General features: G+C 48.1%; 1 protein-coding gene across 1 annotated transcript in view; it reads right to left on the reverse strand.

Annotated features, from left to right (window-relative positions):
* LOC149337289 (transient receptor potential cation channel subfamily M member-like 2) overlaps positions 1–25,019 on the reverse strand; it is a 350,682-nt gene that overhangs the window by 75,892 nt on the left and 249,771 nt on the right. The window contains exons 21-22 of the mRNA XM_089554378.1: positions 14,620–14,759; positions 3,869–4,088 (exon numbers count right to left, since the gene is read on the reverse strand). Of these exons, the coding sequence (XP_089410504.1) occupies positions 3,869–4,088; positions 14,620–14,759 (360 nt within the window). The remainder of the gene's footprint in view (positions 1–3,868; positions 4,089–14,619; positions 14,760–25,019) is intronic.

Raw genomic sequence — 25,019 nt, forward strand, 5'->3', positions numbered from 1 at the left:
TCCCCCTATCACCCCTTCCCCTACCCGAGAGGACTGGGAGGCGGCCCTGCTCAGCTGCCAGGAACTATCGGCCCAACAGGCCCTGGTTCGGCGGACTTGTGTAGCGGTCTCGACCAACGGGATCCCGGAATGAGGGACTCCGCCCAGTATTGTAAGGGGTGAGACCCATGAGGGGCCTCTCCCCGAGCACCTCTCTGTAAATTACTAAATAAATGATATTCACCACCACCACCGAGTACGCCGCGGCCGAGTGATTCAGTTCTTTGCGGGCGCAAGTCAGCCCAAATAAAGAGTTCCGTTTCGAAGACATCCTCGTTGTTTTCCTGTTCGCCGGACCGCAGTCACATTACGTGGCAATATAATTTACTCCCAAGTAGCTAATCACCTCGATAGAAATTCTTTTTTCTTCCCAAACCAACACGGATTCCGTTGTGGCCACTGATGTGAAACTCAACTTTTTGAATTTACGACTGACCTCCACTTAAACCTTGACTCCTTGTTACAAACAGATATTATTTACCTCGATTTTTCGAAAGCTTTCGACAGGGTTCCTCACCAGCGCCTCTTGGCTAAACTTTCCTTCCTTTCCCTGCACCCGCTGATACTATGATGGATTCGCAATTTCCTAACTAATCGTTCGAAATACACCGTCTCGACAACCATCCTTCTAACGTTACTAAAGTTACCTCCGGACTGCCTCAGGGCTCAGCTCTTGGGCCGCTCCTGTTTCTTGTTTTTATCAATGACCTTCCCGCCGGCATTTCCTCATCCATTCATTTGTTCGCATATGATTGCGTTCTTTACCGCCATGTTAGTACTGCGAACGACCAGTCATTGCTGCAGGACGACCTGAACTTGATACAAAAGTTGGTGCTCGACCTGGCTCATGAAATTGAACGAAACTAAACGAAAGTTTATGCAAGTGTCCCGTAAACCATCTAACCTACACTTTTCATACACGTTAAAAAGGACCGCGCTATCTGAAGTTGAATCCCACAGATACCTCGGGATAGAAATAACAAGTGATCTTAACTGGTCGAAGCACATTACGTCCCTTCCTGCCAGCGTTTCTAAATCACTAGGATTCATCAGACGATCGCTCACTTTTTCTCCCCCTAAAGTTAGACTAATCGAATATAAAACTTTCGTCCGCACTAAACTTGAATATGCATCGAGTATTTGGAATCACCATCAAGAGTATTTAACACATATGTTAGAGGCCATTCAAAATCCAGCTGCTCGGTTTATGCCCCCTTCAAGATCATCGCGACGTTTGTTTAATTGCCGTAGTGTTCAACTCATTCATGGTTCAACCAATGCGCTCAATTCCTCGTTTTTGCCAGCTGCCATAGCGGAGTTGAATGTCCTTCCAGACAGTGTTGGGAATAAAGTTAATTCCGTGAAATTTAAACAGATGTTAATTGATTTATTCCCGTAATAATTCCTGTCGAAGGCCTTTTCTCTTTCTTTTTCTTTTCCTTACCTACTTACTCGCTTGTTTTTCTTTGCAGTGTTCTCAGCTGTATCTACATGTGTCTAAATTTATGCTCCAAACTTTGTTCTTTGTGACTTGATTATTGCCCCCCCCCCCGCTTATGTAATGTCCCCTGGGTCCCTTAAGAGTAAATAAATGATGATGATGATGATGAAGGTGATGATGATGAACTCCTCGAGCTTTGAAAATAAAGGTAGTGCATTCAAGTTGTTCTCGCCTTTCAACGCATCGTTTGAGCACCGCGGAAGATAGAACATGCAATGCTTTTATGTTGTCTGCCCATACTATGTGCTTTATATGCGCAAATGGATAGAAACAGCCCCAAGTGTCCCCCAAGAGCCTGTACTATGCCCACTTTTGTTTCGAATACACATCAAAGATATGCCTAATTGTGTTTCTTCTTGAACACACTTACACGTGGTTGGCTGTGGTTTACATCCTGAAATTAACATCGACAATTAAAAATACTGTCTTCAGCCTGACCTCCACAACATCACCTTTTGGTGCAACTAATAGCAAGTGCAGCTAAACTCTCGCAAATGTGCAATAATGAAACTTTACTGGAAAAATACTGTTCCCGCGGTGTACAGCCTGAATTATATTCCGATTGAATCTGTAAAAGCATACTGTTACTTGGGTACGCTTAAAGCCTTGTCACCAACCTGGATACTGCATATCGAACTGACTGGTAATCCATGTTAGGATATTTACGTCGAAATTTTAGCAAAGCCCTTGTTTCTCTGAATAATTTATAATACACTTGATGTTTCTATAAGTTTGAATACGCTACCGCTTTTTGTGACCCTCAAAAGACGTCCCTTAGCTTTACAATAAAGAATTGCGTTTTATTCTTTCTAATTGTTATCAAACTGCGAGTGTTGCGTCAGTGAAAATCAAATCTTTCTTTGCCTGGTCAGCGCAACGTAGAAAACCCTCACGCTTATGGCTATCGTTTCAAAAAAATTATCAACTGCAGTCACTGCACACACTTCTTATTGCTACAGCCACCTAACGCTCTTTTCGTATCCGCTATCAACCCAAGAATGGATCCATTTTTTGCCATACGAATAATTTTTTTATACACGGTTTTGTCGGGCGTTTTTGTTCTGGCAACACTTCTATTTAGCCTCAGAAAGCTTCATGCTCGAGAGTTTGGACGGGCGCACTTTTACTGCAAGCAATAACCCACACGAAGAAGAAGGATCAAAAGCTCCCGCGGCACTGACGCTTTATCAAACACTGCGCGGAATGCTTCACTTGCCGCGCGGCTTTATCAAAACCAGCTCAGGGCGCGTCTAAAAGAACGTCTTGGAGGGCAATTTGGTAATTGTTCATCTTTGTTTACAGGTGCGAAAAAAGAAAGAACACAAGACAGAAAGACGGTACGAAGCGCTTCGTTCTGTCTTTCTGTCTTTTTTCGCGCCTGTAAGCAGAAACAGGACGCCTCGTCTGCGTCAGCGATTCTTAAATACCTGCGCGACACGCGTCGACTTCAACGGCGCTTATTCAAACGCCTGGCCATTGCACCGGAAGAACTTTGGGGCTAGTTTCATCATCAGGAGCCATGTTTGTTTGCAAATGTGAAAATAGTGTATACACTCAGCCGCCAAGGCGGCTCAGAGGTTACGGTGCTCGGCTTTGACCCCAAAGACGAAGTCGATACCGATAGCGGCGGCCGCATTTCAATGGAGGCGAAATGTCAGAGGCCGGTGTACTGTGCGATGTCAGTGCACGTTAAGGAACCGCAGGTGGTCGAAATTATCCGGAGCCATCCGGAACGGAATCCATCATTGCCTTAGTCACTTTCAGACGTTGAACACTATAAACCAGTCTTTTTTATACTTTTTCATTCCTCGCAGATCAAAAGAGTGGAGCCACTTGGGCTTGCATACCTGAATGCGCAGTGTATCGTTTTTCTCTGATGAGGCTGATTAAATTTATGTGACGCCATGGAATGCTTTTTCTAGTACGTCATTTGAATCGCATGCTTTAGTTTTGTAGTTTTTTGCTTTGTTCCAGTGCTTTATTTCCTACTCTTTTGGGAATATTGCAATCTCTCTCACGTGCTGGATCTGTTTCTATTTTTTAACACTAAGCTTTCAATTATGTAGTGTTGCTGCTTTTGAAGTAACTTAAATGCTTTGCTTCCGCACTTCTTTCTAAAGCCACGGCGCTTGCGGGCACTTAAAGTAAGTAAATATGAACCTGCTGCCGTGGCCGAGTGCACAACGCAACCCAAACGCAATAATATGCTAAGTGCCCTGCGTCACAGAACTGAAAGCACGCCGGACAAACTCGGAAGCATCATCTTTCTGGTGGTACTAGAGAGGGCCGCGTGGCGGCGACACTGTACAGAAAGCATCGAGTACTTACATCAGTATGTCCTCGTCCACGTAGATCTGCAGTGGTCCAGGAAATTGGGAGCGAGGCCTACTGTAAGCGACGGGGTCGTAGTCCAGCCACATCACCTCCCAGGGCACGAACTTGTCTGGCACTGGGAAGCGCTGTATCTTTGTGCCCGGGTACGGCGACTGCCGGGAGATGTAGTGAAGCGTTGGCTGCGGCTGCACGGAAGCACACTGCAGCGCTGCGTCTGCAAATACAAGGACGCGCATCCTCAGTTCGCCGCAACTCGCTTGGGGGTGGAGGTGAATTGCATGGGACAGGAATGCCACATCACATTGTACATTCAGTGTTGCAACGTGGGAGCGAAAAAGGGGATTTATGCAACGATGGCTTCCTTATGAGCAGAATTGCTTGTTTTGCATCGAACTGCTAGCCCCCTTCTCATATGGACTAATATGCAATTTAAATTACCTGAATTTTCTTCTTTATTTAAGGCCCGCAGGCAGTTGTCAAAGGGACGAGACGAACAGCTCAGTTCAAGGCGCGTAATTACAAAAAAGAATGAACAAATGTAAAAATTCCCAGCTAAATGTAAACAAAAAGAGGCACACTATGTAAAATTTGAGCAAACAGAACTGCGACAGTAGGCTATCTCATAGAATAAAGGGAAAAAAATGTGCTTCTTGTTTGCAGTGCTCGGTGTACGTGCACAAAAAAACGTCAAGAAAACATTACAGTTGTATTAAACCCCAGCAGAAAACTACATGATGGCTATTTGAAATATTCCCTTTTTATCTATTGAAGATTGAAAGGCCCGTAGCGCAACGTAAATTGGTGGAAAGAACACCATATCGATATTAGTTCGATATCAAGCAGAAAACGAGCATTTGTAATTATTACACGAGTTTGAAACAACTTAGAAGCATTTTTATTAACCGAATATATCAAAGAATTAGATTCATCACCCTGATAAGTGCGCAATCACTGCGAAGTTTGTGGGTGGACACTCCTGTAGTTAGGTTTGAGAATTTTTTTACTGAGTGCGGCGTTTCTGAAGAATAACGTTTCCACTCGTTTAAGAGTACGATCGTGCACCTTTATCCCTAAAATATGGCTACAGACGACTCCTTCTCCTTCATAACAATGAAGCGCAGTTCACAGAAAGGGAACACCAATGAAAGAGGCACCTTCCGGCACCGCCTTGACCGGCATTCTCAAGAGAGGGAGTCAGAAGGACTGACCAAGGTTTTTGTTCACCCGTATTAAAGAGGAATTACTAAAAATGAGGCTGAGGGCAAAGCGCCTGTCAGCGTATCAAACTGATTAGTGGCAAGTGACAATTCGTTCATTCGGTTACGAGACCTAACACCAGCGTCCAAGCCGAATGCCGTGCCGACAACTTTACGTTGGGAAAACACCAGCCGAGAGGTCGTGAGTTCTGTTCCACGCCGACGTTTCGAAGCCTTCTTTGTAAAAAAAGAAGAGATTAGATATCAGGAAATGAAGAAAAGAAATACCCACGATTACGTTACTGCCTAATGCGAAATTTGGGCGCAGTCGTCAGCTGCTTCAGCTTTTCGATAGTTTGAGGCAAATAATTCGAGAAAGACATGCATATGCAATAACAGACACCCTGTTATTTTTCACATATATTCCTTATGTCAGTGGCCCAGGTGGCAGAAATTTCCGGAGCCCTTCACTACGGCGTCCCTCATAGCCTGAGTTGCTTCGGGACGTTAAACCCCAATAAACCAACCAACCAACATTATTCAAGAAACATTCTACTAACTGTTCTTGATTGTCATGAACGAAGATTTATGGACGGAGAAATAGATGGATATATACTCGACTTGCTGCAACAATGCCTGGTTCTCAATGACGAGGTCTGTGCAAGTATTTCGCGAGGGCTTGACAGCTGTGGGAGCCGTTACAAGCGAGAGGAGCGGAATAATCTCCCGCATGAGTGGGACAATATTCCTGCTTTTCTTTATGCCTACATTGAAGTCCTCACCCACCCTGCTACCTTGGCAGGTGGCAGCGTTTCTGGCACAACGTTGTCAATGCGGAAGCATGCAGCGCACATCTGTCACTACCGCCACGTATCTTAAAGCACGATTAAGGTGTCCACTGTTCCAAGAGGCAGTTATGCGCCTTCCCTCTGAATAAGGTGTCCACCGAGATGTGTGAGACAGATACTGCGCATTTCGTTTCCTCAGAAATGAGTTTATAGATTTTACCTTCTACTTTCCAAGCCACCGCTCAATTGGTTTCGCAGCTGTGGGAGAGAGATACTGCGCATTTTCTTTCCTCAAAATTTGTTCACTGAACCTTAAACGGCGGCTCGGGTGGTCAACGCCCTTCTTATATAGGCTCGCTCCACGTCTGTCAGTTCTTCGCGCCAAGGCACATACGCACAGTGTCGGCTGTGCCGTCTCCTTCTCGCGCTGGGCATGCGTCCTCATTGGTCAAAGGCCGGGAGGGGCTTCGAGGAGCACCTGGAACTTTCTGTCGCGGCGCCGCCGCCGTCTCGCGGGTGACGAGGTGGAGGGCATCTCTTAGCGCACGCAAGGCTACGCCCTCTCCGTCAACATTGCGTAAAAACGACTCGGACAGTCTATTAACAATCGATGGCAATCCACCCGCGCTACGCGTTGGCGAGCGGTGGGAGAGGGGGCAGCCACACATAAAAGGCTAGTCACCCTCCAGGTTGCGCTTTTACCCTCTGCTGGTTACAACGTACAACGGCGTCGGCGACGCCGCGAAACGCAGAAACGGGCGCCTAAGATCTGCGCTCTGAAACGCGGTACACTACTGAGTTCTCAGCGGACGGCTAAACGGCAAAGTGAGGGATAGGAGGAAGGTCCGAGTGAAAGAAGACAGAAAGGGGTGCATTACTTGAGGACTCTGGGATAATTTCGACCACCTGGTGATCGTTTACGTGCTCTGACATCGCACAGCACACGGGCGCCTATGTGCTGTGCGATTTCAGGGCATATAAATAATCCAAAATTTGTCGTAATGATGCCTTCTCCGTACTTTCTATAAAAGCCCAGAATACAAACGACTGCTGCAAGCATTTGCTTCTCAACAGTTGGCAATGAAGAGTAAATGGGAAAACGCGCGCGGTCAGAAAAAGTTGAAATGACCGCTGTCAGTAAAGAGCCACATTGCGGGTTCGTTCTACCATATTAAAATGCACCCTGCATGCTTTCTTTGCTTACTAAAAAAAAAAACAATGAAACTATGCATGCGGCTTGCCGCAGTATTTTGGCTATCGGCCCCACTGAGACGTTACATTGAGTGCATGCAGTTTAAGCGGTAAAACCATCCCTTGCTCAGCAGCCGCCGCGATCTTTTTACGATGAGGTCCTTGTGGGCCCTTCGATAGCTTTCACGCTGTTCAGGCTTGCGCGCTCGACTGGTACACGGCTATTTCTGAGTGCAGACATTTCAACGCTGACATCCCTTGAATATTTGACAGCGCCAAGCAAATTCACAGTGGATACGCATGTTGAGCAGCGGCTACATGTTGTTCAACTTGTTCCTAACACAACACTTCAGTTGGTTATACGCTGCTTACAGCTGCACAGGCAGCGAGATAGTGGTCAAGACACGAACCCGAAATCATGAGACAAAACAGCTGGGTAATGGCGGCGATAATTCGTTGACGACAGGAATCCATGGCCTAAATGTGCAGCTTTCGCTCTGGAGTCACTATAATGTCCCGTAATGGTGACGGCAGTACGGCATACAATAAGTCATGGAAGAGGGCTTCTGAAAGCAACTCTTTACTGGATTGACCTGTGCCCGGAGAGAACTGAATTACTCGGCGGAGGTGAAAGTAACAAGCGGCCTCGACGGTCGTCGAACAGAATGCTCGCCGCTCTCGTTAGAGCTGTACTTAAAACCGAGAACGAACTTTCGAGATACTGTTTGCAAAGTAGCCACAACAGTCTGGAACAACTTAAAATCAGCTAGCTGCGATCAATCGAGATCAATCCTCTTGCGTCTCGTAATACAAACATTGTGATAGACACTTGCGGGCAGCTTTTTAGAGTAAGCAAGCCACCATTAAAAAGCTTTGCCTCATTGCTAGCCTCTTAGAGAAGCACACACCCGATGCTTTACAAGGAAGAGATGTGGGCCAAAAATTGACACTGTGATGCAAAAATAAAACTGAATATGGAAGCACAGAGTCGATTAGTGAGCATAATAATACTTTAATCGGGCAACATGCCAAACATGCGGATGTGCATGGCGTCTCTCAGTCGGACTCGGGGTTACTTAGTAGTCAAGCTCTCCTAGTCGATGAACTAGATTTTACTGGCCGAAGTTGTGGCGCAAATCGTTTTCACTCAGTTCGCGGTGGAGAACGGATGTCCACATACATACACGGTCACCCGGCTTATGTTCCGCATGTCGTAGGCGTAGGTTGTAGCATCGCCCATTGGAGCGCGGGTGCTCTTTATTGCGCAGGCAGGTCAGGCGTCGCGCTTCTTCGGCGCGCTAGAGGTACGCGCCGACGTCGATGTTATCTTCTTCGGTAACGTTGGGCAGCATAACGTCAATCGTGGTCCCGGGCCACACTGCCATTCACGGGGCTTAAAAGGCGTCATTTTGGTGGTCTCTTTCACTACGGTGTTGTAGGCGAAAACGACTTAATGCAGGATGGCGTCCTAAGGCTTGTTGTTTTCGGCATCCACGTACACGGCAACCATGCCTTATATGGTCTCGGTCAAGCGCTCCGTAACGGCATTGGACTACTGATGGTAGTCAGCTGCCCTCTGGTGGCTTCTCTGACTGTAGCGCACGATGGCTTGCGTCACTTCCGCCGTGAAAGGTGTTCCTATGTGAACATTGCTAAGTGAGCGTCAGGAGCATTTCGGGGGTGCCGTGGCAGAGAAGTATGCATTCCATGAAGAATTTGGTGGCTCCTGTTGATGTTCTGTTTGGCAGAGATTTTGCCTTTGAGTAGCGTGTAATGCAGTCGGTGGCTACGATGATGCACCTGTTTTGAGATCAGGACAACGACAAGTACTCCATGCCGACCTCCGGGAAAGGCAGTGGCGGCTATTCAGTGAGGTTCAGGAATCCTGCTCGTCAGATGGGGGCGCCTTTCTTCGCTGACAATCTCGGTATTTTTTCACATAACGTGCGACAACAGGAGATAGTCATGTTTAGTAAATCCTGTCTTGAATAAGGCGGAGGGCATATACGCAATTTCTTTTTGCGCTACATTCAGTTGCAAAATAAAGTAGGCTAAGTGTCGCTGCTGGTGGTGCCGACAAGTGTAGACGAGGAGGCGATACCTGATATCGCGGACGAGTAGCAGGATGGCGCTACTCGTTATGAAACAACACGTGTTATCAAACAACATAGAGGAATTTAATAATGCAATTTTGTGTACTTTGTGAGGTGTTTGATCAATATTGCCGCGAATATTTGTACTCTTTATTCGTTCATTCTTCAAACGGGACGACACGCGGCTTTATAGCTTTGTGTGTGACGCAAGACGTGACCACATTTATCTCAGTTGATCGCATCCAGGCGGAGCCTATTCTACATGGTTCCAGTATGTCCTAGTAACTTTGAACGCTGTATCGCTAAAATTTTCCATCGGCTGTAAAATGAGCACGGCCGAGGGCGGCGGGCACTCTTGTCGACTACCGCCAAGCCCGCATGTTGCGACGCCTTCGCGGAGTCATTCCGCTCTTTGTGTGCGCAAGTCAGGCTAATAAAGAGTTTTGTTTGGAAACTTTTTCGCTGTCTTCCTGCACGCCGGACTGCGTAAGAACGTTATACCTCGAGGACAATACCCTCAGAATTAAAACAGGTTCACCTTCTGCCACGTATATTCATTACCGCGAAGCATAGGCTCATGAGAGAATTCTTGTTACCTTCATATGTAGGAAAAACCAAGCATCTTTTGAATCCAAATATCCTAGCAGTGAACTCGGTGTTTGATTTTATTACTGCATGCTACAAGAAGTAAATTGCGTATATAAAACTTTTGTCGCATTCAAGGAGAACGCTCGATTCTCATTAATAAAACCGCAATGTCCTTCCGTATTCAGTCCTTATTCTTCTTTCTTTAACCTGACGTACACAACTTAACAAATTTCTTTGGCATTTAATGCGAGAGCATTACATGGATCGTGCTGCGAAAACCCCGCCGTCACCAGAAAGCCGAGGAAGAAACGCGTGGGAGAAAGTCTCATCACCCATCTTGAGGCAATAGGTAGTCGCAAGACAGGAGCAGATCGAGAAAGGTGGTCGACTTTTGGGGTTAATGGAAACAGGTCTGAGGGCACCCCTTCTCCCTGCAGTGCTATGCAACACCACCTTAGCTGGAAAAGAAGACTCCGCTCGAGATGGTAGGTGGCAGGAACGGTGTCCGCGAATGACGTCTTCACCCCTTCTGGAGCAATGCGCCAACACAAGGCAGTGGTAAATCGAGAAAGGAAGCCTCTTTCGCGGTTAATGAAAACAGGTTTGAAGGAGCCCCTCCTCCTCCCTGGAGTGGCTACACAACATCCTGTCAGCTGAATAAAAAAGCAGGCTGCGCTCTAGATGGGACGCCTGGACCTGGCTCTCGCGTATACTGGGAGAGGGGTCACCGCGCTGAGAGATTTGATGTGGTACATGCACACAGCCGCGTATCGGCTCCGCGAGATACGCTAAGAAATAAGATACCCGCTGTCGTATTCATGCAAGGCGACTTATGCAGTCTTCATCGTCCTAAGTTGAATCGCTCGCGTCTACATCATCAGATGAGGCAGCAAAGCATGGCCAGAGGGGGGGGGGGGGGCAGTTCACTATCTACGAAGTAAACGATCGTCACAACTCGGCGACACGTGCGAAGAAAGCTACTGCAGCGAAACAACGTTCACCCCCAAAGTCCCCGACAACTCAGCGACACACCGAGCGACAAGTATAAATACGCGCGCATTTATGCATCATAAATATTGCTTTTAAATAGGCATCCGCCTTTCAAATGTTGTCACCGACCGATGTTTGACCTACAGAGGGCAAGGTTACTCGGACGTGCTGGGACGCGAAAGAAAGCAGGGAGCTTGAGAGAGGCAGACGACAAAACTGTAGCCCTACAATGCCGAAAGCTTGCCAAGGGCCATGTAACACAGTTCGGCCGCGGTTCGGCGCCACTAGAGAGGTCGGTAGTGTGGCATTATTCTCCTTCTGTGAAGTGTAGCGACTCTGTGCCGCAGCAATAGAAAGCAGTACGAGGACGGACGTCGCATGCGTGTGGCGTCTGGTGTAGACGCGCGTGAAGCGCTAGTGGGTGTGGTACAGCTTCATTCGGGCGAGGTGGACAACTTCGGAGGTGGGCCGTCTGGAGTAGTTAACTATTCCTTCATTTAAACTTTTTTCTGTACGAGTTGGTGCATCTTTACTCTTGACAAACGACAGTACATATATGTGTCTAGTTTTTCGTCTCTAGTTGAGTGCTTTTATGTGTTAGAGCTGTTGTTTTTTTCTAGAACTGTTCCATGGGGCACAGCGTCGTAGCTGACCGCACTGAGGTGGCGGAGCACCTCGTAGGGGGCAAAATATCTGCACGGAAGCTTTTCAGAGCGCCCGCGCCGGACTGGGCTCCACACCCAGACTTGGTTGCCGAGTTGGTGACGAACATCTCTGTGGCGGAGGTTATATCGCGGGCGTCGTTGGTTTGCTAGTGGCGGATTTGCTGTAGAGCGAGTAGGCCGATGTACTGGGTGTGACTAAAGAACTGGGTGTGACTAAAGAATCTCTCTCCATCACGAAGTGCCTTTATTAATTATAAAATAATTCGTTTTGAACATATATATGTTTTTTGCATTTTGAGGTTTTTTTACCATTCTTCTCGTGCTTATAGAGATTTCCTCATACATACTGCCCATTTAAGGACCGCTTCGAATCGAACCCACACCCGAAACACCGATCCCTGGTATATTCCATATTATCGAAATCATTATAAACTTCAAACGCTTGAACACAATTTACCGACCACTCTTAATAAGTACAAAGTTTAGGCTGGTGTTAAACAAAGTGAGTTAAAAATGTATTTTGTTAATATATAGCCTGGTTGCATTTTATGTGCCTCTGTTTGTCTGCAGGTGCCATATATGCACAATGAGTTTTTTTTTTTGGGGGGGGGGGGGGGGTCCTTTCTTTGTTTTCATGCGTCTGTAAACTGCCATTGTTTTTCATTGTATTGAATCAATATGTCACTTGCCTCGTTGTGCTTGCCTGTTCTAACCTACATATCTTTGTAAACCTTTTTTGTTTTGCGTTCTGTCGTGTACTGCCATTTGAGGTGCTTGGGCCCCGTCAAGCTGCTTTTTAGCAGCTTTTAGCCCTTGCATCTCTCTAGGATGTAACTTACATTCTCGAAAAATAAAGCGAAATGAAATGAAAACTGGTGGGCTCCCATAACAGAAAAGGTAGTGCTACTTGAGGGTCCATAGCGCACAATATTCAAGGGACACAACACGAGCGCTAAACTTCCACTTAACGATCTTTATTTGGCGCTGACGACCTTATAACGATCACGTATGGTACAGGTATAGACGACTAATAAAGATTACCTTGTCCAGGTAAAGATGGTTCAAATAAAGATTGTTCAGTGGGAGTTCAGCGCTCGCGTTGTGCCCCTTGAATACTGTGCGCTATGGATCCTCATGCTGACTACTCAGTAGCCCGAACCCTGACCCTTCTTTTAGTTCTACTTGGAAGCATCATTGCGTCCAGCATTGTTGTGGCTTCGCAACCATTAACTAAACGAAATGCGCGTCGTTTCTTGGATCGCAGTATTTGAAAACGTGACGTAAGGGTGTATGGCGTCCCAGTTCCTGTCTCCCGCGTCGACATACACGGAAATCATGTCGGCGATTGTCCGCTTGAGCCGTTCGGTGAGTCTGTTCCTTTGAGGGCGGTAAGTGGTTGCTTTGCAGTGACTTGTGCCGCTCAGTCGCGTAGCGTCCTGTGTAAGGGCCGAGGTGAACGCTGTTTCCTTGTCAGAACTATGGCAGGTGCAGCGTGACTAAGCACAACGTTTTAATGGAAAAGGTCGCAGTTTCATAAGTGGTACCACGGGGAAAAACTTTAGTCGCATAGTATCGGCTGACGTAGTCAGAGGCGGCCGCAATGTATCGGTTAACCGGGAGGACTCCGCAAATGGACCGAGTAAGTCCATGTCGACTATTTGGAACGGGACTTGCGGTAGGTAAATAGACTACAGTTAATATTAATAGGTTTCAAGCCATACTTCACAGGTAGAACAGAAACTTGGCTAACAAAAGATACTAACGACTTTAAAAGCCCTCCCTCAAATTACGCTATTCTTCACAATGCCCGGCCGACACGTGAAGGAGGCGCGGTTTTATTGATTAAAAAAAACAGATGCGTTCGCAGCATTGCCAGAAGTTGAGGGTCTGGAAGCGATTTTTCGCGAACTGTTTTTGGATACCCCCATGATTGTCGGGTGCTTTTAACGCAGTTCTTTTTCGGATTAGGACATAATTCAATCACTGTATGCTTAATGCAACGTCACGTTAAGGGGGCAGAAATTTTACTTTTAAGGGATGTCAATCTTCCCGACATTAACTGGAGCAAAATGCTCCATCATTCACTTTGCGCGGATGTTTTTTTTTGTGCAATGCTTTCTTTCAACCTCAAGCAAATCATAACGGAACCTACCGGTTGAGAAGGTACTAGCTCTATGATAGGGTTCCTCAGTAGTCATTTCGGCTACCATGACGCGAGCGTAGAAACATTAGATGGTCTCTCTGGCCACCAGCTAATAACATGCTCTCTCCCGCAACATTATACTTATAATTTTTTCCCAATCAATAACAGCGTCTCCGCACTATAGCCGAGCTGACAGTAGCATACTTGATGCTTTATCTCAAGAACTATCATCATTAAAACAACATTGCGGCGTAGGTTCAAAAATATTTTGCCATATTGCATTATTAATTACGTACCTACCAAGACTAAGAAAACAAAATGTAAAGTGGACGAACATGCATGATGAAGACGAAGATGAACATGCGCTTCTGCAGCATCGCTATCGCCGTGTGTTCTCGGTGCTCGACCTGGTTAACCTTGGACTTCTTTCGAGCCGAACTCTCCCGACCTCTGCGATGCAGGACGGCGTTCAACGTCAGGCCATGCAAGTGGGCCCAGCTGTTATCTGTGCGGGCTCCCTTCGCCAACGGGACCCGGCCATTTTCAGCGAGATCGATGAGCAGGATGTCGAAGATTGGCTCAAGTCTTACGAATGAGTGAGCCTCTATAACAAATAGGACGATTGGATAAAACTATACAACGTGATATTTTATTTCACCGGCGTTCCTACCCTGTGGTATCGAAACCACGAGATGGACATCCGAACTTGGTATCCGCTCTAAACGAACTTTTCCAAAGTGTTTGAATGGCCGGCTGTAAGTGAACTCTGCGCCGCACAACGTTTGTGCGAACTGTCTCAGCAGGTTAGCGAAAGTTTCACCAGCTACATCAAAGGTGTCCTTGACTTACGCAAGTGCGTAAACCTCCACATTTCCTAAGCTGATAACATTCAACAGATCTTAAAGGGCATTCAAGACGATGCCTTTCAGAACCTGCTAGCGTGCGACTTACGCACCGCTGCTGAAGTCCTCACCCTCTGCCAAAGTTTAGAGGACCTGCGCAAGCAGAGGACACTGACAAGGCAGTGGCTAAATGTACGAAAGGTCTTGAAAGATCAAGACAAAATGATGAAAATGGCAGTTTCGACTTACCAGCTCTTGAAGAAACTTGCTTCAGTGTTTCAAGGTATATGAGTGAAAGCGAGATTTTCCGCTGAACCTCTTGTACTTGGCCTTTAAGTTGGTCGAGCACTGTGCGCTGGTAGTCGATGTCCTCCAGCATCAACGTCAACCTACAGAGGAAATCGATGTGCTTACTGCGCGGACAGATATTTAGTGCAGCTAAATCTAGTCGAAGGTATTCGTGAAAAGTTTTTTAGAACGCTTAACAAGCTTTCAGGCGAAGCGGGCGCAAAGGAGATCAAGTGATTAATGCAACGCGAAGGCGTGATAAAAGATGCTGACTACCAATCTGTTATTGTTACATAAACCACCACGATGTACACAGTTGGACTGAACCACGTTCATACTTGGCAGCGAAAAAAACAGGACCAAAGCGAACGAGTAGAAAAAAAGACAGGCGCAGACTATCAACTGAATTTTTGTTACAGAAAGGAAGCTTACTAGGTGCACAAAACAAGGCACCAAAGAAAATAAAGAAATGGAAACACTACATTCACCTCCACACCAGAGATCTGAAGCCACAATCAAGTGAAACCAACATGGCCTAAAACAAGACAAACACTAAAGAAAACAAAAAGAGAACAAAAGGTAATGCATCAAACCAACCCCCCCCCCCCCCCCCCCCCGTACTGTGGACTCGAAATGAGGAAGTTCAGGAGTTCAAACTGCTGGGCTAGTTGGTTCATATTGCATATAAAGGGAACCAGCAAAAATAGACGCAAGACAAGAACAAAGAAGGCACACACTACAACGCTTGCTAAGTTGTAAGTCCAGCGCTGTGGTGTGTTCCTTCTTTGTTCTTGTCTTGCGTCTATTTTCGCTCGTTAAGTTTATATGTACTGAAGAAGCTGTGCAAAACGCTATCTCCTTATCAAGCACGTTGAACGAAGGTGATACGATACAGCGTCCACTTCTTTTTTGATCAGGTAAGCTTCTACCGGCTCACGACATGTCTGATCACTGTGAATAAACAAAATACTTGTTTCATCCAGCAAAGCAAAACAATCTTTGCAACCTCTGCAGTACAGTGCAAGTCCAGCTGATGGTTTGGTTTGGTTTGGTTTATGGGGTTCAACGTCCCACAGCGACTAAGGCTATGGGAGACGCCATAGGGCTCCGGAAATTTCGACCACCTGGGGTTCTTTAACGTGCACTAGCATCGCAAAGTACACGGGCCTCTAGAATTTCTCCTCCAAAGAAATTCTAGCCGCCGCGGCCGGGAACGAACCGGCGTCTTTCGGGTAATCAGTGCCACGGCAAAGGTCGCCGGCACAGCGGAGGCCGAAGAGATTGCCGTTGCGCTGGCGGCAGCAGAAGGCTACAGAACGGGCCGATCTCTCAACATACTGACGGACTCGAAGGAGCCGTGTAGGAACTACACGAGGGGCAGGATCAGCAGAACAGCCCTTAAAATACTCAGCGGGGTAACCTCCGCCGAGGAGAAACCCAGGCATAACCTAATCTGGATCCCGGGCCACGCGGGCATAGTGGGGAACGAAAGGGCAGACAGCCTAGCTCGAGGTAACGCATTCCGAGCAGGGCAGTCAAATGCTCCGGAGCTCCGCATACAGGCTTGCGAGGGGGGATACGCAGAGACCTTGCACTTGCATAGGGGAGCTAGAATTAGATATCCACCACCACACAAAGTCTTAACAAAGGAGGAAGCGACCGGCCGGCGCAGATTACAGACCAACTCCTTTCCTAACCTACACATACTTAATAAGATGTTCCCGACACAATACAGAGCCACCTGCCCTTGGTGCGATGCCACACCTACACTTTATCATATCACGTGGGAATGCGAACGCAACAAAGCATTCCACCAACACGAACACCCGAGTGCGGAGCAATGGTAGAGTCGGCTCACCAGCGGCGAGCTCGCGACCCAAAGGGCCTTAGTGCAGCACGCGACTGATGCAGCACGACTCAGTGGAGCCTTGGAATAGGGGCCCACCCTTGCTGACGAGAAGCCTCAAGTCGCCAGCGCCAGAGAAGACGACGGAGAATTCACAACCGCGAATCCCTTGAAAGATACAATAAAGTTTTCACGCACTCACTCGGGTCAGCAGCCGAGCACCATAACCACTGGGCCACCGCGGCGGCAGTCCAGCCGATGTATTTCTTGCCAAAAGAAAGCGAATCTTGATACAGAACGCCTGTGTCACAGGCTTGCCCCTGAGGCAGACAAGTCAAGGTATGCCAGCGATTGCTCCGCAGTCGTAATGGACTGGTGGACGGATAGACTTGCCTTCTATCATGCCAGAGGCAAAAATTCCAGTTTTCTACCCTTGAACCTGTAGAAAAGCCGCACTGCCAGTGTGGAAGCACCAGACGCAAGCATAGTTGCAGAATGCCAGCTCTCATTGCGCCCATGGAAGGGCAGGACGACCAGGAGTCCGACCAGGACTGGCGGCTGGAGACACGAAAAGCTCATGACGGATGGCCAGTAGGCCATGCCTGGTCCTGGTTTAAACTGACATCCTCGTAGCCAGAATATGTTGTATCGTGACCAGACTCAAGAAGACCGCAGACCCAGCAATGACTTCTTTTGATGGTGATGATGTCCTCAGGCTTGTAGAGGTCTGTGGGGTTTCTTAAAAAAAATAGCGCAACACAAAAACAATCACGAGAAAGAAAGAGAGGACGACGCGCTACTCACAACTGTCTGTCGTCCTGTCTTTCTCGGGATTGTTTTTGTGTTGCGCTAATTTTTTAAAGAAACTATGCACCAACTCGCCCAGCAAGTCTATGTGCGGGTCGCCCAAGGGGTGACCGCGGCCTCGTTTATTTGGAGGCTCCAGGAGAGAGGCTGCCGGAGTGGCAGAGCAGCGGCGGCAGCGTCCAGCCGAGGACGAGGTCGAAGCGTTCTCTTTAGCGCGTGCCAGCAAATTTGTCCTCTTCGGCATGTTGTCACTGTCGGCCGCGCGGGTCGCTGCAGGCTTAATGGCACATACCCGCGGCGGGCGGAGGACTGGCCAGGGTGCATAGCGGATACAAACGCACTTATGTACGAAGAGTGGAGTATATGGATAATTTTGGGACTTAAAGCTAGAATTCGCAGAAAATAAAAAATACGAAAAAGAAAAAGTAGTGAATTCACATTCTAGCAGAGGAATCTACCAGATGAAATTATACAATCCTGAATATAATCGCAGACTGGTCTCAGGGCATATTCCTCGGCGCTTGCCCCGAGGAGAGGAGAATCGGAATAAACAGAAGAAGCCCGAGGCGAGCCAGGGGGATCTCCAATTAAATTCTACGGAGAGCAGCGAACAGCCGGCAGAAGAGAAAAAAGGGTTCTGTGAACTCAATTTCGCCACAAGACTCACAAAGGATGGTTATCGAAAACCCCGATCGGCATAATTAAAGATTTAGCCCCGGTATCCAGCAACGCAAAAGGGTCATGGACATCTCACATTGTCTCGAACTGTACATCCTCCCACTCCAAGGAAATGGCAGCTGTACAAAATCCGCTGCAGTAAGGAGAGTCTCATGGCTGAAGGAGTGGAGACGCTGAAATCGCAGAAGGTCTGCTAGAATCAAGTAGACAGTATTTGGAACGAATGGGACAATACGTCCACCAAGGGCGGACTTTGCTGAAAAGTCAGTCCTTGAATTAGAAACAATACCACAGTGCTCAAGGACCAAGTGAAAGCGTACTTCTCTAATATGTGGAGGAATAAGAAATTCAAGGAAACGGCTTATAGGATTATCTCTCGACTTTTCGAGCGCTGTCAAGACGGAAAGGCTGTCTGAAAGTATTGTAACCCGCGTGGTTCTGCAGGGAATCCTTATTAAGGCGAAATCAATGGCCAGAAACTCAGCGACAAAAATAAGGCTATATTCAGGGGCCCGAAATGAGTAACTACAATTAAGAGCCCTTGAATAATTGCCAATCGCGGCTTTTTCATTTTGCTGGGAGGCGTCTCTATAAACGGCAATATGGGTGGGAAAATTATCTAGATATTCGTCTGTAATCCAATGTAACACATTGGCAGGCAGATATTAGCATTCCTTGGGAGGGTATTCTAAAAGGTTACTGCCATATCACTCCATCTGTGGTTAACTATTACGAAAGATCTTACTGATGCAGAAATATTTCACAGCAGGGAATTAGTGAACACCACCTGAGGGAGCTCTTACTGAGGCCATGCAGTACCAAAGAAGAGAGTTGGGTTCGTTGTATACACGGGGTTAGCAATGCAGTAACAGGCTCCAAAGACCTTAAAAATGTCCGCACATTGAGAAACAGAAACCGCGAATTTAGATCAGGTATCCGCGCCTCCAAGTTCAACGCAGAATTAGCCACTGTTTTAGGGAAATCTAAGTAAAGGCGCAGAGCGCGTCGCTCCATAACAAACACGGGTTCAAGCTTGTACCTTGGGCACCCAGAAAATAGAACGGAGCCGAATTCAAGTATTGGCCGTGCATAGGTCTCATAATGAAGGAGTAGTGTCCCGTCGCATGCCGAAGTTTTCGTAGCTGCTCATCACCAACCGGCCAACGGAACGCTCCCCTTTAAGCGCACTGCTTCTAATGTGGGAACGGCAGTCTAAATGCTGGTCATATATTATACTCAATTATTTTGTAGAATCAACTTGCGGGTTAAGGATGCAGTTATATGACAAATAACTGTAAAGAGAGGATCCGAGTGGGTAAACAAGGTTGGCACACTTGTTGACATTTAAAGTTAACTTCAGGCTGCCTAGCCAAACTTCCAGAGCATTTAAATACACTTGCAACAATTGATACAAAGTATAGGTATTTTTGGCACAAGCGAAAAAATTGCTGACGATTACGTTACTTCGTAATGCAAAATTTGAGCTTTAGGAATGATTTAGGCAAAGAATTCCAGCAAGACATGTATGTACATCTACAGACAACTTGTTATTTTTCACACATATTCCTCCTTCAAGAAACACTCCAGTAAAATTTCTTGATTGTCATAAAGGAAGCTTTGTGGACAAAGAAATAGCTGGATATATGCACGACTTGCTGCTCCAATGCGCAGTTCTCAAAGTCGAGGTCTGCGCAACTATTTCGCGAAGTTGTCACAGCTGTGGAGCCGTTACGAGCGAGATGAACGGAATGTTCTCCAGCATAATTGGTAGGAAATTCCCGCTCGTCTTTATATTGTTAAGAGTGGCTAAGGCAGGCCTGGGAGGAATTTCAGGAAGACATGAGTCATGCAACAAAGGTGTGGCGGGGAACAGCGGGGATGGCGGCGCCGACAGGTGGCCAGGTCTGCCCAAGGGTCGCCGGTCGGAGTGGCGCGCTGTAGGGTCACGCTGTGGATTTTGCTTGAAAGGCGACTGCCACATTGACAGAGGTCGCGCGTTTCGGACATCAGGCGGGGGCGTGCAGGGCTCCTCATTCACCTGCTGGGAAGCGCAGCGCGGTTCCTTTCCCATGGAGGCACCGATCTCAATACGGTGCTAAAGTCGACACGACAGTCTTCGATGCCGTGTCTTTCCCCCCGGTGCACCTGCTGGGAAACGGCGTGGCATTCATTTCCCACGATGGCGCTGGACCTAACAATTCGACACGGCAGTGTTCGGGGGCCGCTGGCTTTCCCCCTTCCCATCAACCGAGCTGCGAGAGAGCGAGAGTTCAGCACCGCCCCTTGACGTGGGTGTTACGCGCCAGTGCCCACAACTGTCTACCTCATTGGAGAGCGTTTTGCGAACTTTATTCCCCAGTCAGGGACCTGGGGAATAGGAAGGGTATTTAACGGGATGTTGTTTGGTGATCGAAGCCCTCCCATCCCGACCGTAAATATGTAAAATGAACCTTCTGTACAGTTTCCTCCATAACGCAGTTCGACACCGTCCTTCGGAGCCGAGACCTGCGGGGCTGAACGAGTCAGTCATCTCCAGGCCCCCTCCGTCTTCAACACTGGTTCGCAGCGGCTGTACTGTTTCCACTATACTGTACTGTTTCCACGGGTGAGGATTTTGGCTTTTGCTATGGGATTCGCCAGGCTTTAGATTCAGAGAATAATCTTGACTGGGAATCAAGGGTTTGTAATTTGAGAAGGGTGATTCTCTAGGCATTTTCGAGTTAGCAGAACCAAAGCGGAGAAAGCGTCATCATGGACCTAACGCAATTGTTGAAGTCGGACTTGCTGTTGATAAGCGAGGAAAATTGAACTGTGAAAAATCATTCATAAACACATCAAGAATGAAATGCAGCTTGTAGATACAGGGAACTTGGTACGGGAGGCTAAAGCGAAAGCAGGTCAGAAAGAAAAAGCACATACAGAGAAAGCTGACCAGGAGGAAAAAGAGCCTAAAGCCGAACAGGAGTGGGATAAAGAGAAGGAACGGCAAAAAATAGGAAGCTGAAAATGAAATAAGGGAACTGAAGCGATTGGAGCTTGAAATCAAAATACGAAGAAACGGTGGTAGGACGACAGCGGAAACTCCTGAAAGAGCAAGCGATGCTTATGAAATGGGTCCGCTGATAAGACCCGCAAAGGCTGTGACCGTAGCCGAGTTGGTAAATCGCGACACCACGAGGGAAGTGGCAAAGAACGTGTGCAACCGGTACGGTGGTCCAAGGAAAGCCGCAGAGACCGAGACCGTGTCCGGAGTAGTTAGACGTAATGCTAAGAGAGACCATTCAAAGATAGCGTATACACGACAAGAGTGCGATGATTCTCCTACGAGTGAGGTAGAAAGGGCAACGGACACCTTTGTAGGGTTGGTTGAGAGCAGACCCTTTCAGTAGAGTCGATACAGGCGTCGAACCGTCAGGGCCGCGAAAGGGCAGGTTTTCCTATTGAAAAAGCTTTCCAAGTTGAAACAAAGTGAAACCCTTTAGACAGTAGTGACCGCGGTATGGGCCAGTTGAGATGTCACAGTTTCTTTCAGTGACAGAGGCTCCGGAGAGGATACCTTGGTTACACTGGCGCAAGAAGAGTGCGAGGCTGCGAGGAAAAGGATAGCCGTAGAAGCCAGGCATGCAGAGAAGATTCAGTTGTAGCTCAGCACTGCAATGTAGAGAATGGAGTGCAGAGCGACAGGCAGGCGCTAGAAGAGAACCACCATAGGAATGTGGCGGGGAACTCGAGAGCAGCTAGCTGTGTTTCGCTGACATTCTGCTGCAAACCCGTAGATTCCAGTTTTGATTTAGAGGAACGTTTCCGACGTGCGACGAAAATACTAGAGGGAGCTTGTTGGGATCAAGAGACGCACACGGAACAGTCCAGGCGGAGAAAAATAAGGACAAGGACCAAGACAAAACAAATCAAATTTGAAGCCCTAAACTCAGTTGCGCGGACAGCCGCTAATACTAGCAAAGAAAGGTATGCGGTAGAAGGAAAGGCGAAGCCTTCCCTCGTTGCACCTCGTAGACTTGCAGCTGTAGTCACTGGTCAGGCGGCACACGCAGATGGGACTAAAGCTAATGGGCAGTAACGGGAAGGGAAGAGAGCGTTTTCCGACCAGAAGAGGCGCGAAGTGCTCCAAAGGACATCGGCCTGTAAGAAAACTTAGACCGCGCCGTCCGGACAAAGAGCCAGTTAGAGGAATGACAAAACGGCCCAAGAGATCAGAAAGCGCAAGGTTGCGCGGCACTCAGCGCATGCGAGCGAAGAGGTCGCACCATGGCAACGATGCATGCAGGCGTGTTCGACAGGCGCACTTGAGAAGGATTCATCCTTCACCTTCAGCACTGCATTCTAGGAAGCGCGCAGGGCTGAAGGGTAGCCGAGCTTCGTGCTTGGGGCGACAACAAAGAGCAGCTTCTCGCACAGGCCGCTGCTCGTCAACCCCAGTCGGTTATCGACATTGTATGCACTGCCGAAGCTTTCTGAGCGCGTCCAAGGGGCGCGGAGGGGACAGTGGGAGTCGTGGATGTTTTTTTTTCTGTGGATTTTTGTCACGAGTGAACAGTAGCCCAATCAGTCAGAGCGCGACCCCGGCGGGCGCGTCTGAAAGACTAATTCTTTCAATGCGGTGGAGGTGAGTCAGTTTTCACCCCCGCGTAGCCATTCGATGTAGCTGTTTTTTTATGTATGAAATCGAAGAGGGAAGGGCTACTTTGTTTGAAGCTCAAAATTTGGGATTTGATTGGATGTTTAAGTTTTTTCCTTATCTTAGACCAACGCTTTGGTGTCACTGAGTTGGATATGATAGGTGTCGATTTCCCATGCTACCGAAGGATACGGGCACTCACATGAGTGAAGCTCGAGTAGAACTACGCGTAGAGTCGCGTAGACGGATCGCTGATGCCTTAACTGACGCCTTACGAAAGGGAACATCCACTGACGTACACTGGGAGGACCTAAAAGAACACTCTTTCAAGACCCTGAAGGAAGCTATCGTGTCCCGACCCTTGCTCGGACCCCTGATTAGGTTAAAAAGCTTTTAGTCCAGTGTGACGTCAGTGATAGAGGACTGGGTGCTGTTTTAAGCCATGTTAGTGACGACCACGAAGTCACCCGATTCGGTACGTCAGCCGTAAGCTGATCTGAAGGGAGGAAGCGTACACCGCTTCAGAAAAGAGGGCACGTATTTGGTTTGGGCGGCACAGAAGGTGTCGGGTTACCAGGGCTACCTATATGGCGCGAAGTTCATTTTTGAGACTGAGCACCGTCTCTAACGTGATTATGGCAATTGTCACCCCAAAAATTGTCGCTTGCTATGATGGAGTCTAGCTCTCCAACAGTAGAATTTATCAGTGCGTTACATGAAGGGAAAACTGCACGGAATGCTGATGAATTTAGCAGATTGTTGTAAACGAGGAAATTTAGCAGGATCACCTCCTCAGCCTTTTCTTTTTAAACCTTCGTTCAAGCAGTCCGTCTTTGGAGATTTCAAAGGGGATATTTCTCGCTTTCTCGGCACCAAAATTAAGCCAAAAGCATTTCACAATTTCGTAAACTGTTGTTACCGTTGCGGAAAGGCCTTTGGCAAATTCTGAGCGATTTCTTGTGGGTCAGTGCCTTGTCGCGGGGAACAGTCCACTGATGCCTTCCTTTGTTGATTGTTCGAGCTTGGAAGATTTCTGGAGCCCAACCCTTCTAGCCGGTTCCAGCCTCATCTCTTCCTGCCCAGCGGTCGTGAACGCTGTCCATTCGAGATTTTACAAGCCGTGGAGGAGCTGTTAAAAGTGGCTAAGACGGGCCTGGGAGGAATTTCAGGAAGGCATGAGTCATGCAACAAAGGTGCGGCGGGTAACAGCGGGGACGGCGGCGCCGACAGGTGGCCAGGTCTGTCCAGGGGTCGCCGGTCGGAGTGGCGGTGTAGGGTCACGCTGTGCATTTTGCTTGAAAGGCGATTGCGACATTGACAGAGGTCCCGCGTTTCGGACATCAGGCGGGGGCGTGCAGGGCTCCTCATTCACCTGCTGGGAAGCGCATCGCGGTTCCTTTCCTATGAAGGCACCGATCTCAAAACGGTGCTAAAGTCGACACCAGTCTTCGATGACGCGTCTTTCTGCCCGGTGCACCTGCTGGAAAACGGCGTGGCATTAGTTTCCCACGATGGCGCTGGACCTAATACTTCGACACGGCAGTGTTCGGGGGCTGCTGGCTTTTCCCTTCCCATCAACCGAGCTGCGGGGGAGCGAGAGTTCAGCACCGCCCCCTGACGTGGGTGGTACCGCCAGTGCCCTCAACTGTCCACCTGATTGGAGAATGTTTTGCGAACTTTATTCCCCAGTCAGGGATCTGGGGAATACGAAGGGTTTTTAACAGGATGTTGTTCGGTGACCAAAACACTCCCACCTCGACTGTAAACATGTAAAATCAACCTTCTGTACAGTTTCCTCCGTACCGGCGTTCAACACCGTCCCTTGGAGCCGGGACCTGCGGGGCTGAACTAGTCAGTCATCTCCAGGCCCCCTCCGTCTCCAACACAGGTTCCAGAGGTGGGGTTGAAGCTCCCTCTCCAACACTGGTCCCAGCGGTGGGATTGAAGCCCAGTCTTCAACACTGGTGATAGCGGTGGGATTGAAGCCCCATCTTCAACAATATAAACATTAGTTTTCACCCACCCTGGCACCCTGGCAGGTGGCAGCGTTTGTGGCACAATGTTGTGAATGCCTAAGCATGCAGCGCACATCTGTCACTACAGCCCTGTAGCTTAAAGCACGGTTGAGGTGTTCACTTTTCCAAGACGGCAGTTATTGGCCTACCCTCTGGTCCAGGTTCTCCTTTCAGGGAGAGTGCTCCTTCCTGGCAGCCGCTAGGGGGACAGACGGAGCGAATGGCCTTTCAAGTACTCCTGCCTCCACGCTTCATTTCACCCGGAAAACCTCAACGTAGTAGAAAATGGAGTACTCCATCCTTTTCTACTGATCATGTAAAATCCGTGATAACCGGTTTGCATCCGTAAGTCCAGATTTCGCCATTTTCTGCCCGTCTG

Source organism: Amblyomma mixtum, chromosome 7 (assembly GCF_055824585.1).
Source record: "Amblyomma mixtum isolate Tamu chromosome 7, ASM5582458v1, whole genome shotgun sequence".
Classification (NCBI taxonomy): domain Eukaryota; kingdom Metazoa; phylum Arthropoda; class Arachnida; order Ixodida; family Ixodidae; genus Amblyomma; species Amblyomma mixtum.